The sequence below is a fragment of the Dipodomys spectabilis genome, unplaced genomic scaffold (genome assembly GCF_019054845.1).
Source record: "Dipodomys spectabilis isolate Male_0828 unplaced genomic scaffold, ASM1905484v1 ptg000178l, whole genome shotgun sequence".
In the NCBI taxonomy this organism is placed as follows: Eukaryota; Metazoa; Chordata; class Mammalia; order Rodentia; family Heteromyidae; genus Dipodomys; species Dipodomys spectabilis.
In genome coordinates, this window is record NW_024870855.1 from 10,384,393 (window position 1) to 10,397,607 (window position 13,215).

Below are 13,215 nucleotides of genomic sequence, written 5' to 3' on the forward strand. Positions count from 1 at the left end.
AGAACTAGAGACAGGGAAGGGAGAAGAAAAGGGAGAGAGAGTTGGCATGGTGGCTCATATCTGTAACCCTAGCTAACCAAGAGATGGAGGGTCACTACTCAAGGCCAGCCTAGCCAAAGGTTAGACACTCCATCTCAACCTATTACTGTCATTCTAGCTAGACAAGAAATGTAAATAGGATGATCATGATCCAGGTCAGCTCAGAGCATAAATGTGAGCCCCTATTCAACAGAACAATGAAAGTAAAAGGGGCTGGAGGCTTGGTAAGGCAGTAGAAGCAGAAAGAAAGCAATATGCAGGCCATAAATCTTCTTGGTGCCAACAGAAAACAAGTGCTTTTTAAAAATAATCATGACTTCTTTATCTTTAGAACTCCTTCTTGAATTTGCCAATGGCTCTTACCAATGAGCTTGACTGGCCCCAGCTGTCTGGAGCTACTGGATTCCTGGAGTCCACCAGCAGGTATGTGCATTTGCACACACTCAGACACTTATGTGTGTCTGCACAAGGGAAGCAGAGGAGACAAGGCTTGCTCCCAAGAGGCTGAAATGACCATGAGGAATGGTCCCAGAGCATGAATGATATGTGACAACACCTGCCACTAACTTGCAGCCCAGCCACCAGCTGGTGGGATGTCATATGCATTGTACTCTGTCCATGCTGTGAGGAAGGTGTACTTCCCTGCCAGGGGAAGGAATGGCCTGTAGTTCACCTCTGATGGAAAGTACCTCAGTAGATATGACATATGAAAAGCTGGCCCCAGTGGCTCATGCTTATTTATCGAGCCACTTGAGATGCTGAGATCAGGAGGAGGATGTTCACAAGCCCTCATCTCAACCAAGAGCTGGGTGGAGTGACTCACACCTGTCATCTTAGCTGTATGAGAGGCTGAGATCAGGAGGATCCAAATTCCAGGCTAACCGGAACAGAAAACTCAGAGAGACTCCATCTCAATGGAAGAAGCTGGAGAGGTAATGCAATCTTAGCTATGGCAGACAGTGAAAAATGGGAGGATACCTGTCCAGGAAATAAGACCCTACCTCAAAAATAACCAGTGCAAAAAAGACTGGAGGTCTGGCTCAATAGCAGAGTATCAGCCTAACAAGACCACGTTCAATTCCCAAGTACCATCAAAAATCAAAGAAAAAGAAATACGGTATATGATATATTCCTTGGGTGAAAAGGAAAAGAGGGCAGTGCTCCACCTTCTGGTCTAACTACAAGACAGAGCCAGCCTCCCTGCCTCAGGCAGCAATAGCAGAAAGCATCATCTTCATCATCATCATCTTCAGCAGCAGCAGCAGCATTGTGTATTGTCTGTTCTTTATGCTATTTGCTCTACAACAAATCCCCAGATGGGAAAATAGGTAATCCCAATCTTCAACAAAAATAGCCACCAGACCCACGTATGGCTATCTAAATACCTTACTTCCAAGTGTAGAACCAGGAGTCAATCTATTCTGTGGCTTTCTGTAAAGCTAGCAGTGGCAGTGAAGGAGGTCCATAGAGGAGCAATCAGCTTTAAAAAAAAATGAAGTTAGCCATAAAAATCCTCCCCCAAAAGCCCAAATATAGTTATAGTCCCAAGCAGAGTACAAATGAGATCAGCAGGTCAACATTAATGAAAGCCAGCCAGATGGAATTTTCAAGATAAAATATTGCTCTCTCTACTGCTTGACATAAATTTGTTACGTTGGACCAGACATAGCAAACACTTAAGAAGAAATAGACAAAGCCACTGTTGCAAGCCCACAACTAACACCATTCAAGGACATTTAATACATCTTTGATGAGAGGTGTCCTAGAATCTGCGTGTTAAAGGTTATCTATTTTCTCCTACCCTGTTGATATTACATGAGAGAATAATTTTGGAAAGCAGAGCATCCCTCTGAACCAAGTCACTGGGGCATTAATACTAGCAAACTGGAGAGTAGGGATTTACAGATAAGATTTGTTAACCTAATTTCAAGCTAAAAAAAAAAAAAAGATATGTACGTACTAAACACTAATGGGTATAATAACCTTATTAAATCCATTATTCACAAATTACGTGGGATATAATTGCAAGTGATTAGCTTGGTTGTAATTATACTTTGTTAAACAAATAATTAACCAGAGAGTTGGTCATCTGAAGTTGGGCATAACTAACTGGAGTGAGAGAGAATCCTCGGCAGAGGGCATCCACGCGCGCTCCATGGCCCACTTGAATGTATATGGGTGTGTGTGGGGGTGCTCTTGAAGGTCCCTTCAGGGCGTGTATCAGGTGAATACTACTTTCCCAGAAATAGTAAAACAGTATATAGTGAGACTATGCATTGGTACTGATGGCTTGAAGGTAATGGTAGCCAAAGTTGTTGGTGGATCAAAGTTGTTGGCCTGAATCAAAGCACTTGTACAACCTGCGTGGATGGCTATCATGTCCTTCATCTGCACACGCCCAGCTGAGTCCACAGGGAGCATCTTCCCTTTCATACATCACCTCTGACTTTCTACATTGAGTATATGATTGCTAATCATTTAAGTAGGTGAAATGCAAAGAAGTGTGCAAAGCACTTCAGTCAGATAAGGAAGGATTAACAAAGTCTGGTGGTTGTCTTGAGGAAAAAAACCTTGTGCAGGTGTTTTTATAGACCACTGTTGTTGAAAATGGTTATAGCTTGGAACTGGAGATGTGGATCAAGTGCTAGAGTGTTAATCGTGAGTGAAAAAGCAGAACAAGAGCTTGAAGCTCCGAGTTCAAGCCTTTAGTACTGGCTCAGAAAAAGGAGAGGAGAGGAGAGGAAGAAAGAAAAGAGGAGAAAAGGGGAGAAGAGAGGAGAGGAAAAGAGAGGAAGGGAGAAGAGAGGAGGAGAAGAGAGGAAAAATAGTCTACATAACAAATTGCTAAATTATGGCTTTTCAGACTTTTATATCTAAAATAAATAAAATTAGCTTATTACTTCAAGGAAACAATGACAGTATTATTGTTAATCATAAAATTTGAACTTTCAAAAAATTTGAATTTCAGAAAATGTGTCTCTTCTAGGAATTTTCTAGTGAAATACACCACAATATTAATATAATTATTTTTCAATACTGTCACATGGAATGTTATCAATGGAATGCTATATATCTGCATAACTCAGTGAACTAGATGACAAATATTTGGTATATAAAACCATCCATAGATAAAAGATCCATAAAAAGCACAAGGAAGACTACACGCTATAAGTCAATGGGGGGCAAAACCCAATTTCAGATTTCATACTGCAACTCAGCAGTGTTTAAGAAGCTAACACTTGTCAAGTTTGGTATAGGATCAAGGACGTCTGTATAGTTATACAAACAGTACATGTAAAATGCTGCTCCCTTTTCCAGTCACACATATGCAGACAGCCAGTTTCTTCACTTAGAGTTACCAAAACTACGCATCACTGTGACTGCATGCAGAAATACATGACTCCAACTGTCTCCATTATCTTCTACTAAGCCACATATGGAAGATATTTGCAAAGACATAAAACCATGAGGTTTGGGATTTTTTTCTGATAAAAATGGCTAAAATGTAATGGGTTTACTATTGTTATTTAAAATGAATTAATAGGACCAGGCATGGCAGCACACACCTGTAATTCCAACTACTCAGGAAGCAGAACGGGAAGATCAAAATTCAAGATTAGCCCAGGCTAAAAAGTTTTGAGACCCTATGTAATTTTTTTTAAATCAATACTAGTAAAAAGAGGCATGATTGAAGTCACAGAACACTTGTCTAGGAAGCATGAGGCCCTAGTTTAAATCCCAGTACCTAATATAAACCTAATAATAAGATAGTCACTCGTTTCCTCATTTAATTTCTCATATAATAAATATGGATACATCTAATAATATTATTAAAATAAATGTTGTTACATATAACTAACAGTAGCTGTCTGGGATCCTCACCAATTTAGTTTAAAGTGGTTTTGAGATCAGAAGTTAGCAAACTTCTGTGCTAAGAAGTACATATCACAGAGACATGCAGAGGACAGAGGGTGAGGGATAGCCATGGCTGGAGACCTCAAAGTAGAGGACAGAGAAGGGGCAGAGGCTGAGGGATGGCCACGGCTGGGGATCTGGGAGCAGAAGGCAGACCTTGGAGCAGGAAACAAACCAGGAACACTGACCATGCTGGGGCCAGGTGATGCATGTGTGTCTAAGAAGTGACAGCCATGCATCTAATGCTGCTGGAGCCAGAGGAAGTTGACACTGAGGTGGAAAAGATGGTGCCCATGAAGGGAGGCGGGACAGAGGCGGTTCAGTGGGGTGGGAGTGGCCACCTGGCTGGGAAGAGGTGGGTCAGAGGGCAATGGAGCGGTCGCAGGTGGTTTTCAACAAGAACATTGCTATAAAGTACTAGCTAGCATTTCATAGTCTGGTGCTTTCTTTCTCCTATTGATGGACATTCAATGTATTCTCAAAGACTCAGTATAAGAATGAGATTAAACATTTCTGTCCCTCTTCTTTATGAAGATGTATACAGATTGCTTTGAAAAAGAATTGCTGAATCAAAATACCTACGTGCTTCATTTCTTATAAGCCTTCCAAATACACTACCCTAATTTATATTCTCCCAATTAATACATAAGAATATTTTTCTCTCTGTATCCTGGTCAATACTGGATATTTTCCAACCTATAATTATTTCCCAATCTAATAATAACTTATTTTTGTTCTAAATTGTAACCTTCTGGTTGCCATGGAGCAGCTTTTCGTAGACGTCGACCCTAGTCTTTCTTCTGTCTAGTTACCATCTGCTCAGGCGTCAACTCTACCACTGAAGGAGAAAACTCTCTATTCCATCTAAGGGGAGGATGCTACTCTGAGCTCCTCTTGTCTTCAAGGATGTTCACATGGTATGTTTCATTTTCCCTGCCCTGTGCTCAGACTGAGCCGCTGAATGAGCAATCAGGTGGCTTCACTTTGTAGCCTTAGTACCTGGCACAATAGGCAATCCATAGCTGGTAACCCGTAAAAGAACTGAACCAGTTCAGTCCGTAATATTCCTCCATCTGTATACTGCTCTGCAACTGACAAACCTCCTTCAAATGCATTTTCTCAGATTGTCCAAATCAAGCCAGATTTACATGAATTAACAGTAAAGGGGGAAATGATAGGGACAAAGAAAGAGGAGACTAAAGAGCATGAATGAAGTCCCCAACTACTGGATGGGAGGCATCTAAAAGTAACTCAGCACCTTTTAAACCCTTGAATTCTCCATGTGTCCAATAATCAACACTGTACCTGAACTTAGCACACTTTGTTAAGATATGAAATCACAAATCAATGAGTTGGAGAAAGTGAATTGCAAGGAAATGATTAATTCAGTCACCATATAGAAAAAGTAAAACGAAGCGGAGATTTACTTCCAGGCAAATTTGGTCAAGTTTAGATAAATGAAGCCTGTGAACTTTTGTGTAGAACACCATAATTTCACAACCTATAGGGATCAAAGAAAACGATCATGCTCCAAATTCACCTAGTAGAACTCTTATAGCCCACAAAACACGGGAATTTAGGAATCAGATGCTGATTCCACCAACACTTTTCTTCAAAAACTGTTGTGTGAAATATGAGTTCCATGAAATGTTGATGGGTTTTACACACATCTCCCTTTACATCAGACAAGTTTTGGAAATACTAATTTAAATAAAGGAACACAAGTAATTTATTCAGCGTAAAGATCAACAGGGCCCCTAACCTACAAAATAAAAACACCTTTGTATATCTCAAAAAAGACAGAGTATGGCCTTAGTTCTTTTTTTTGCTGCTATTATGAGACAGCCCTAAGTTCATATAATTACCAAACAATATGGAGATCTGCACAGGTGCTTTATGAGGAAGATACATTGTAAAACTACACAGATGTGTCCTGAGATTATAAAAAACAATCTTCTTTGTTGCAGCTGATGGTTTCAAGTTAATAAGCGTCCATAGCCTTAAATCTCTTAATTTTCATCACATGTTAATGTCCACTTTAATACAGTGGCTTAGAATCAAATCTGGGGCTGGGAGATGCCAGGGTGGAGAGAGTTCTTACTGCTCCAGGCTCTGAGAACAGCAGGAGAAGAAAGCTCAGTGAGAGGTTGACCTACCAGGTAGGTTATCTTGTCTGAGTCTGGCAGCTCATGAATCATTGAGCATAAATCCCAGGAAGCCTATTTTCCTGCTTTAAATTCCAAATATGTCATGTTAACTTGTGATTTTTTTTTTTATACCTGAGCTCCAGAACTTTCTTTATATAGTCATCTCTCCTCTCCCTTTCTTTGCATGACTGGCCCATTGCCAGTCTCCCTGATTACTCAAGAGATCATTTATCTACACAAGATTCAACCTAAACCTTTGTTGTTCCATGAATCATTGGTTCAGGAGTTACACTACTATCAAAGGACTAGAAGAACATATGAATGGTCTTTAACTCATCTCCCTGGCCCCGTACGCACCTGACTTCACCCCTATCCACATGCTCTAGAAAACTCTGCTCCTTTTGCTCAAAGTTGAGCCTAATTTCTAAATTGCCCGATTTTAACCTTCTCCAGTCTTCTGTACTAAGTCTTCACAACAAATCATTTGTCATCCCTCACCGATCTTGTAGCTAGCCATGGAGGCCCTGACCTTTCTGGGACTGACTTCCCCAGCACTTAATGAGAACTTAGAATATATATCCAAAGTAGCACCACTGGAGAATCAGAAACAGACTCAGAAATGTTATATCACATATTTGATTCATCCTGAACACTCTGACAGGCTGATGACTCTTTGGGGAAGCTGTTTCTGATTGTCCAAGTAGAGTCCTACTTTGGGTCAACACAAGATCATTTCTTCAGCTAGGAATCCATCCTTTCCTATTGTATTACTCTTAAGGGCCATTCTCCTATTACTATTATTGATAATATTATTATTATTATATTTAAGGAGTTGTACAAAGGAGTTGGCATTTAACAAAGCAGTTTATCCTTTCAATATTCTCGCCCATCCCTCACCTACCCCCAACTTCCCTCATCTTCTTAATTTTGTTGATATACATTGGATACTTGACTTCTCCCCCTTTTCTTTGAGGCCCATTATTGATTTTCCTTTTGCTCCAATGGCATGAAAACTACTAAAAAGGTTCTCCAAGAAATGAGCTTTTGTGTGACCTAAGCAAATGTTGGGGGAAGCAACCCTTAACCATTCTGTTTGAAACTCATCTATTTAAATTTTGATGACAGAAATCAAAACATGACCATGTGATGTGCATCCTGCTGGGGCTAGCCAGCCAGGTGCAACTGAGAAATTTGGAATTTTGTCATGGTGTGCCCCCAAAGAATGCTCCAGGTGTTGAGAATAGCAAAGGACTGAAAAAGGAATGCCAACGAGCCCTGCAAAGTGCAGCCACCTCCTCTATGAGCCCATTGTTCTGGGCTCTGCTGTGTAATGCCCCAAGAGAGAAACTGCAGGCCTTATGGGACACTTGAATCAAGTGGCGATAGAACAAGAGGATGGCTGTTGGGGAGAAGAAAGGTCATGACAAGTTAGACAGCACAAGTAATGTCCTACTTTTTCATCAGCTTGTCCTTTGGATATAATTTCAGCTGACCCTGCACAGAGACGATCTTCTCTTAAACACCCATCTTTATTTGTAGGCATTGCAAAGTATTGCATCTACTCCCCTCTCTGCTCAGTCCCTGAGCACTGCATGCTGCGTGGAAAACTGGGTTCCTAACACGTGTGGTGAAGATGACTTATTTTGGGATTGATGGGAAAGAAAACAGTATTGTTGTCAGTTACAGGAAATAGCTCTAGTGCTTTGTATAAAGTTCTAATCCCCAAATTTGGACAGCCTTTCTAATAGAAATATTAAGGAAGCTCTCAAAGATTGATAAAGCAATCTGTATTCTTGTAATGAAAAGTGCGACTAACTGTGTTTATAAGATTAATACCCAGGCTATTTGTTTTTCATGAGCCAAACAATATTTCAGCACATAAATTCCCATTTTTTAGAATTATCAAAAATATATTTATGACTAAATCTTGGTAACAATTACTTTCCCCAAGGAAAATAAACTCTCTTTATTGACCGTGAAATTATTTTAGTATTGAACTCAGCTCTCAAGTTCATTTCCCATCTGATTTTCTAAAATAGTAAAATAGTCAAGGTAGAAGATGTAAAGCACACAGTGTATAAAGTGTTCATTTCAGGCTTTGGGGCAAGTTGGCAAATTGAACTGTGCATTTACCTATCTCCCTAGAAGCCTTATTGACATGACAGTAAATGCGTTTGTTCACAAGGACAATGAGAATAGAGAGAGCCAGCAGCCACAGAACACTGGGGAAAGGACAAGCATCAAGTGAGCAATAGATTGAGGTAGAGCTGTGCCCCAAGCTGACCAAAGGAGACCCAACCCCAGTCTCCACTTCAGACATCCCACAGGCTTGATTAGGTGACTCTGCAGCCAGCTCTAGAGAGGGAGCTGCAGCTAAAAATGGAAGCATGAGTTGAAAGATGTTCTTCCAATCTCTTAACTCCACATAGGTGGGCAGCTGCCTCTCCCTCACGCTGGATGCAAACTAGAGGCTTAGATGCTAAAATTGAGGAGTTCTGTACTGAGATAAGCCAGACAACTGAAGAGATCACTCTGCATGTGGAATGCGGAGCCCAGGGATGGCAGGCTGACAGGTGGTGCTCCTGATTAAAGACTGGAAGGCTCTTCCTTGGGGAATGTTAGCATCCCAACAACAGGGCCCCAAAGACAAGAACAGTAGGGTTTCCAGGGACAGGCCCAGCCCACTTGCCTTGCAGCCCAGATCATTCTGAACACCCATTCCTTGCAGCCTCAAATCTCAATCCACTTAGGAGTGTCAAGTCATTGTCCATGTTTAAATAAATACAAACCAACCCACAAGATCACTAGCCATCGGAGGGAAACCTCAAATATAAAGACAATGCAAAAACAAAGAGGGCAGAGGGTGGGGGCTTCTCATGCCTGTACTCCCAGCTACAGAGAAAGTCAGGATAGGAGGATTGTTTTCTGAGTCTGGCTCTGGACAAGAACAGTTACTAAAGCAGAAATCTTCTGGGGTGCAATTCAAGGGGTACAGTACCTATGTAGCAAGCATAAGGCCCTGTGTAAAGAGGCTCCTCAGGATAACAGACAAAGGATCTCCCTGGACATCTACTGCACACAGGGGTGAGGTGCCAAACAAACAGGCTTCAGAAGGTATTTCTACAAGAAGATAATATTACAGGTTGTAGCTTAAGTGGCAGAATGTCTGGCTAGCAAGTGTGAGACCCTGAGTTCAAACTCCAGCACTGCCAAAACAAAACTCATGTCAAAGTATAAAAGGGGAGTGGATCTGAAGGACTGGAGAAAGGAAAACGGGTTCTCATGACAGGACTGGAAAAGATGAACCATTGCTCAAGAAATGTGCAACTGTTCCTGGCTAAACAATTAAAAAAAGGTACTTTAAGGGCCTTTACATAAAAGAAGAAGGTTATCTACAGTAATACTCATTGTATTGGAATAGTCATTTCATAGAACTGCTTTCTATTATAGGACTCCCAACAATATTACACAGCTTTGTGAAGCTTGTCAGAAAAAAAAAATTGACTTTTTGAGTTCATTCTGACCTGTATTTTTTAAATTACCTTTAAGTATTTGTTTAAAGGGGTTATAATTCAACATGTTAGTTCATGAGTTCAATGCATCTTGATCAATGTTACTCTTTGCATTGTTCTCCCCATGTCTCTAAAACCTTTGTTTTTAAAAAAAATCACAAAAAAGTTTCTTTGAATTTCATCCTCACATGAAATATGTACATATGTGTTTATTTCAGAATTGAAGGAAAGTCGATTTACCTTCGTTTACGGAAAAGAAACCGCTGCAACCACAGAGACTATCAGAATATTTCTAGGAACGGTAAGTGGCTGTCCATGCAAGCCTCCATCAGGCATGGATAGATTTGCTTCTGTAAGTCCCACAAAAGCAGAGCATCAGATTATGAGAACAAAATGAACATCATCCTTTAAAAGCACCATCCAACCCCAGGCTTAGCACCTTCTAAGGAGAGAGAATATTACATAGTCAAGGTAAAACCCCGGGGCCACTGTATTTCTCTGTCACACCTAGCTGGCCAACGTCCTCCTCCATGCTGTACAGATAACATGGTGAGTAGGTGAGGTGATTTCAGATTCTTGGAGGTTTAAAACTTGTGCTAGGTCATAGGACCTAGTGACAGAGTTGGAATGTCTGCCATAGTCTAACTCCACTCTAATACCAGGAAAGATGATCTTAGTGCTCTGGGGGGAGGCGGGGAGGGAGGGGGGAACTAATAGAGAAAGGTCAGCCTTACTTCCCTACACAGCTACACAGCCCATGGTGGCTAATCCTGATGGAAAATAGCTCTGAGTCATAGACACAAGCCCTTGCTACACTTTGTCTTTTCCTTTAGCTACTCAGCCCCCTGACACTGCCAAACACTGAATGCAGCATGTAAAAACAAAGAACAAGCCAGGCTCTGGGCACTCACAGGTGTAATCCCAGCTACTTGGGGGATTGAGACCAGGAGGATCGTGGCTCAAAGCCAGAAAAGTCTGTCTCCAAAGTGACTATAAATAAGCTAGACTGGAGGTGTATCTCAAGTGGCAAGTGAGCAAGCAAGCCTAGAAATAACATGAGGCCCTGAGTTCAAATTCTGATATCAACACAACAAAACTAAACAGAACCAAAGAAAAAAGGAAGAAGACAAGATCATCTGTGTGGAATAGTATGCAGAGGTAGAAGGCAATGGTTGAGTTGTTTTTTTTTTAATTTAGTTTGAAAAGATTAAACATTTACAATAGCAAACCTGGGTTATAAAATTTATAGTCCAACCTCTACCATACATTTTGAAAAAGAGTATACACAGTGTTATTAAGAAGAAAGATATGGCTGGGTGCTGGTGGCCTTATAATCCTAGCTACTCAGGAGGTTGAGATCTGAGGATTGTGGTTCAAAGCCAGGCCAGGCAGGAAAGTCCATGAGACTTTTATCTCTGATGAACTACTAAGAAAAAGCCAAAAGTGGTACTTTGGCTCAAAGGTAGCATGCTATCACAGATCCTAAGTTCAAGCCCCAGGATGGGCACAAAAGAAAGGAGGAAGAGGAAGAGGAGGAGGAGGAGGACCAGGAGCAGGAGCAGGAGGAACAGGAAGAGGAGAAAGGAGGAAGAAAGAAGAAGAAGGAAAGATGGGAAATACACTAGAATCATTATAGTTGATAAACTACTTTAGATGATTGCTTTCTTGATTTCCTCTTTCTTTGTGTCTCTGTCTCTCTTTCTCTTTCTCTTTTCTGTGTCTGAAAGGTTGGCTTTAAATAGAAAGAACCTTTTGGAAACCCTAGATAGACACTGAGTATGCAACAGTTAATGAGTTTGCCCAGGAATACACAGCAGAAGACATTGGTTTAGGGCAGGAAAATGAGTAATGGGACCCTGCCAGGATCCCAGAGTGCAAATTGTCCTCTCTCCATGCGACTCTAGGGCCAGCATCTCTTTGCCAAGATGCAGACACACCAACCACACTTCCCTACCCATATCCAATGTGATGATCTCTCCTTTTAAAAATTTTTATTAGCATACATTTGTAGCCCAAAGGATTTCACCAACATTTCTCTACATATACACAACACCCTCAAATTCACCCTTCCATAGCTCTTCCTCATCCCTCCTCCTCAGCAGGTCCCATTGTGCTATTTTCCCTCTTGTAGATGAAGTACTTCCACCATAGCCACCCACCTTCATCCTCTGATGGTCCTTTCTGATCTACTTGATACCTGCTTTGCCATAGAGCCTGTTTTGCTTTCCTGTCTTCTCAGTACATATTAATTGTACGAAGTGGTTTCACACATGCATACATTATCACTCAGCTGGATTAACCCCCTCTATCACTCTCCCCATCCTCTCCATCTCCTACAAGCATACCCAGACCACCTGTCCTCTTAGCCATCCTCCTGTATTCTCTCTCCTTCTGCCTGCTCTGCTGTGATCTTTTGTTAAGATCATAAAGACCAGTGGACCCCCCCCCCCCCAAGGAATCTTCTGGAATCCTTGATCCTGCTGGCCAGGTCTCCATGTACTGCCATCCTGGCCACTGCTTTCACATGTGAAGTTTCAGGGACCTTTGGGTCCCTGGGAGGCAGGAAGAATCTCCTGCAGGACAAGTACTCCAATGGTTCTTTCAGACTTTTGCCTAATGGGTAGATGCTGGAGACAGAGGGAGTCTTTCTTTCCTTTTCTCTTCTTTGTATTTGCATTCCTTCGACAGACATAAAATGATCACCTTGTCTGGTGTGACTTTGTCAAAGCTGCTTCTTGATTATTTTTCCGACAATGTAATTCTGAAAAGGATTTTTTCCCATTTCCTATAGTTACTCATTATTTAATATCCTGCTTTTATTCTCCAGCTCTTCTTCCTATTTTCAGTTGCTTTTCCTTGCTGGGGATTTTCTTTTGATTTTGTGCAGCATGTAACCTGACTGCCCACACCAAGTTATTTCACTTACTCCCCGAGGTTTTTATTAGATATAGGAGATGCCGGCTTCTCACTGTCTGCATATTTATGGTTGTACTTGGTTGTTTTTTTTTTTTTTTTTTTTCAGAAGCAGTGAGAAAGAGGAAAAAAGGGTGAAAGAATTGAATGGAATATTAAAGTGCTTTCTTAAATAGTATAGTCAAAATTAAAGAAACAGCTCTCCGTTACCTCTTGACCTTTATGAAAGAGATCTCAACAATTCTATAGATATGTCTATGCATGGAAAGCTTGCCAGGGATTTGAGAGCATTTTAAAATGTAGATATCATCTTTAATTACCTGGTATGGGGGTTAGGAAGAGGCAGATCCTTGCCAAGTCTTTTTCTTGTTGTTGTTCAATCCTCAAAGGACATGATTTCCAGCTGCTCTGACAGCTCCACAAGGTAAAAAGGGTCAGAATACAATCAGGTTGGCCGCTTCCATGGAAGATTCAGCTCACCTCCTAGTGAGGCAAATGAGGGGAAATGAGGCCTGGGGAAGACAGTGAGGCCTTCCCTTCCTGCTGCTTGTTAAAATCCTCTTTCCTACAAGCAGGAAGCGGAACAGGTTTTGGATTTAGGCCCTGAAACTGGCATGTGTCTTGAGCCAATCATTTCATCTCTCTAGCTAGCCTCTGCATGGGTGGCAGAGGGATCCTGGCTCAGTGAG

The 13,215-nt window shown here is 41.3% G+C and overlaps 1 protein-coding gene across 2 annotated transcripts in view; it reads left to right on the forward strand.

Moving 5' to 3' along the window:
• Nucleotides 1–13,215, forward strand: part of Aoah (acyloxyacyl hydrolase) — a 159,837-nt gene that overhangs the window by 94,857 nt on the left and 51,765 nt on the right. For both annotated transcript variants that reach the window (XM_042695065.1, XM_042695064.1), the window contains exons 12-13: nucleotides 371–462; nucleotides 9,832–9,914. In XM_042695065.1, coding sequence (XP_042550999.1) covers nucleotides 371–462; nucleotides 9,832–9,914 — 175 coding nt within the window. The remainder of the gene's footprint in view (nucleotides 1–370; nucleotides 463–9,831; nucleotides 9,915–13,215) is intronic.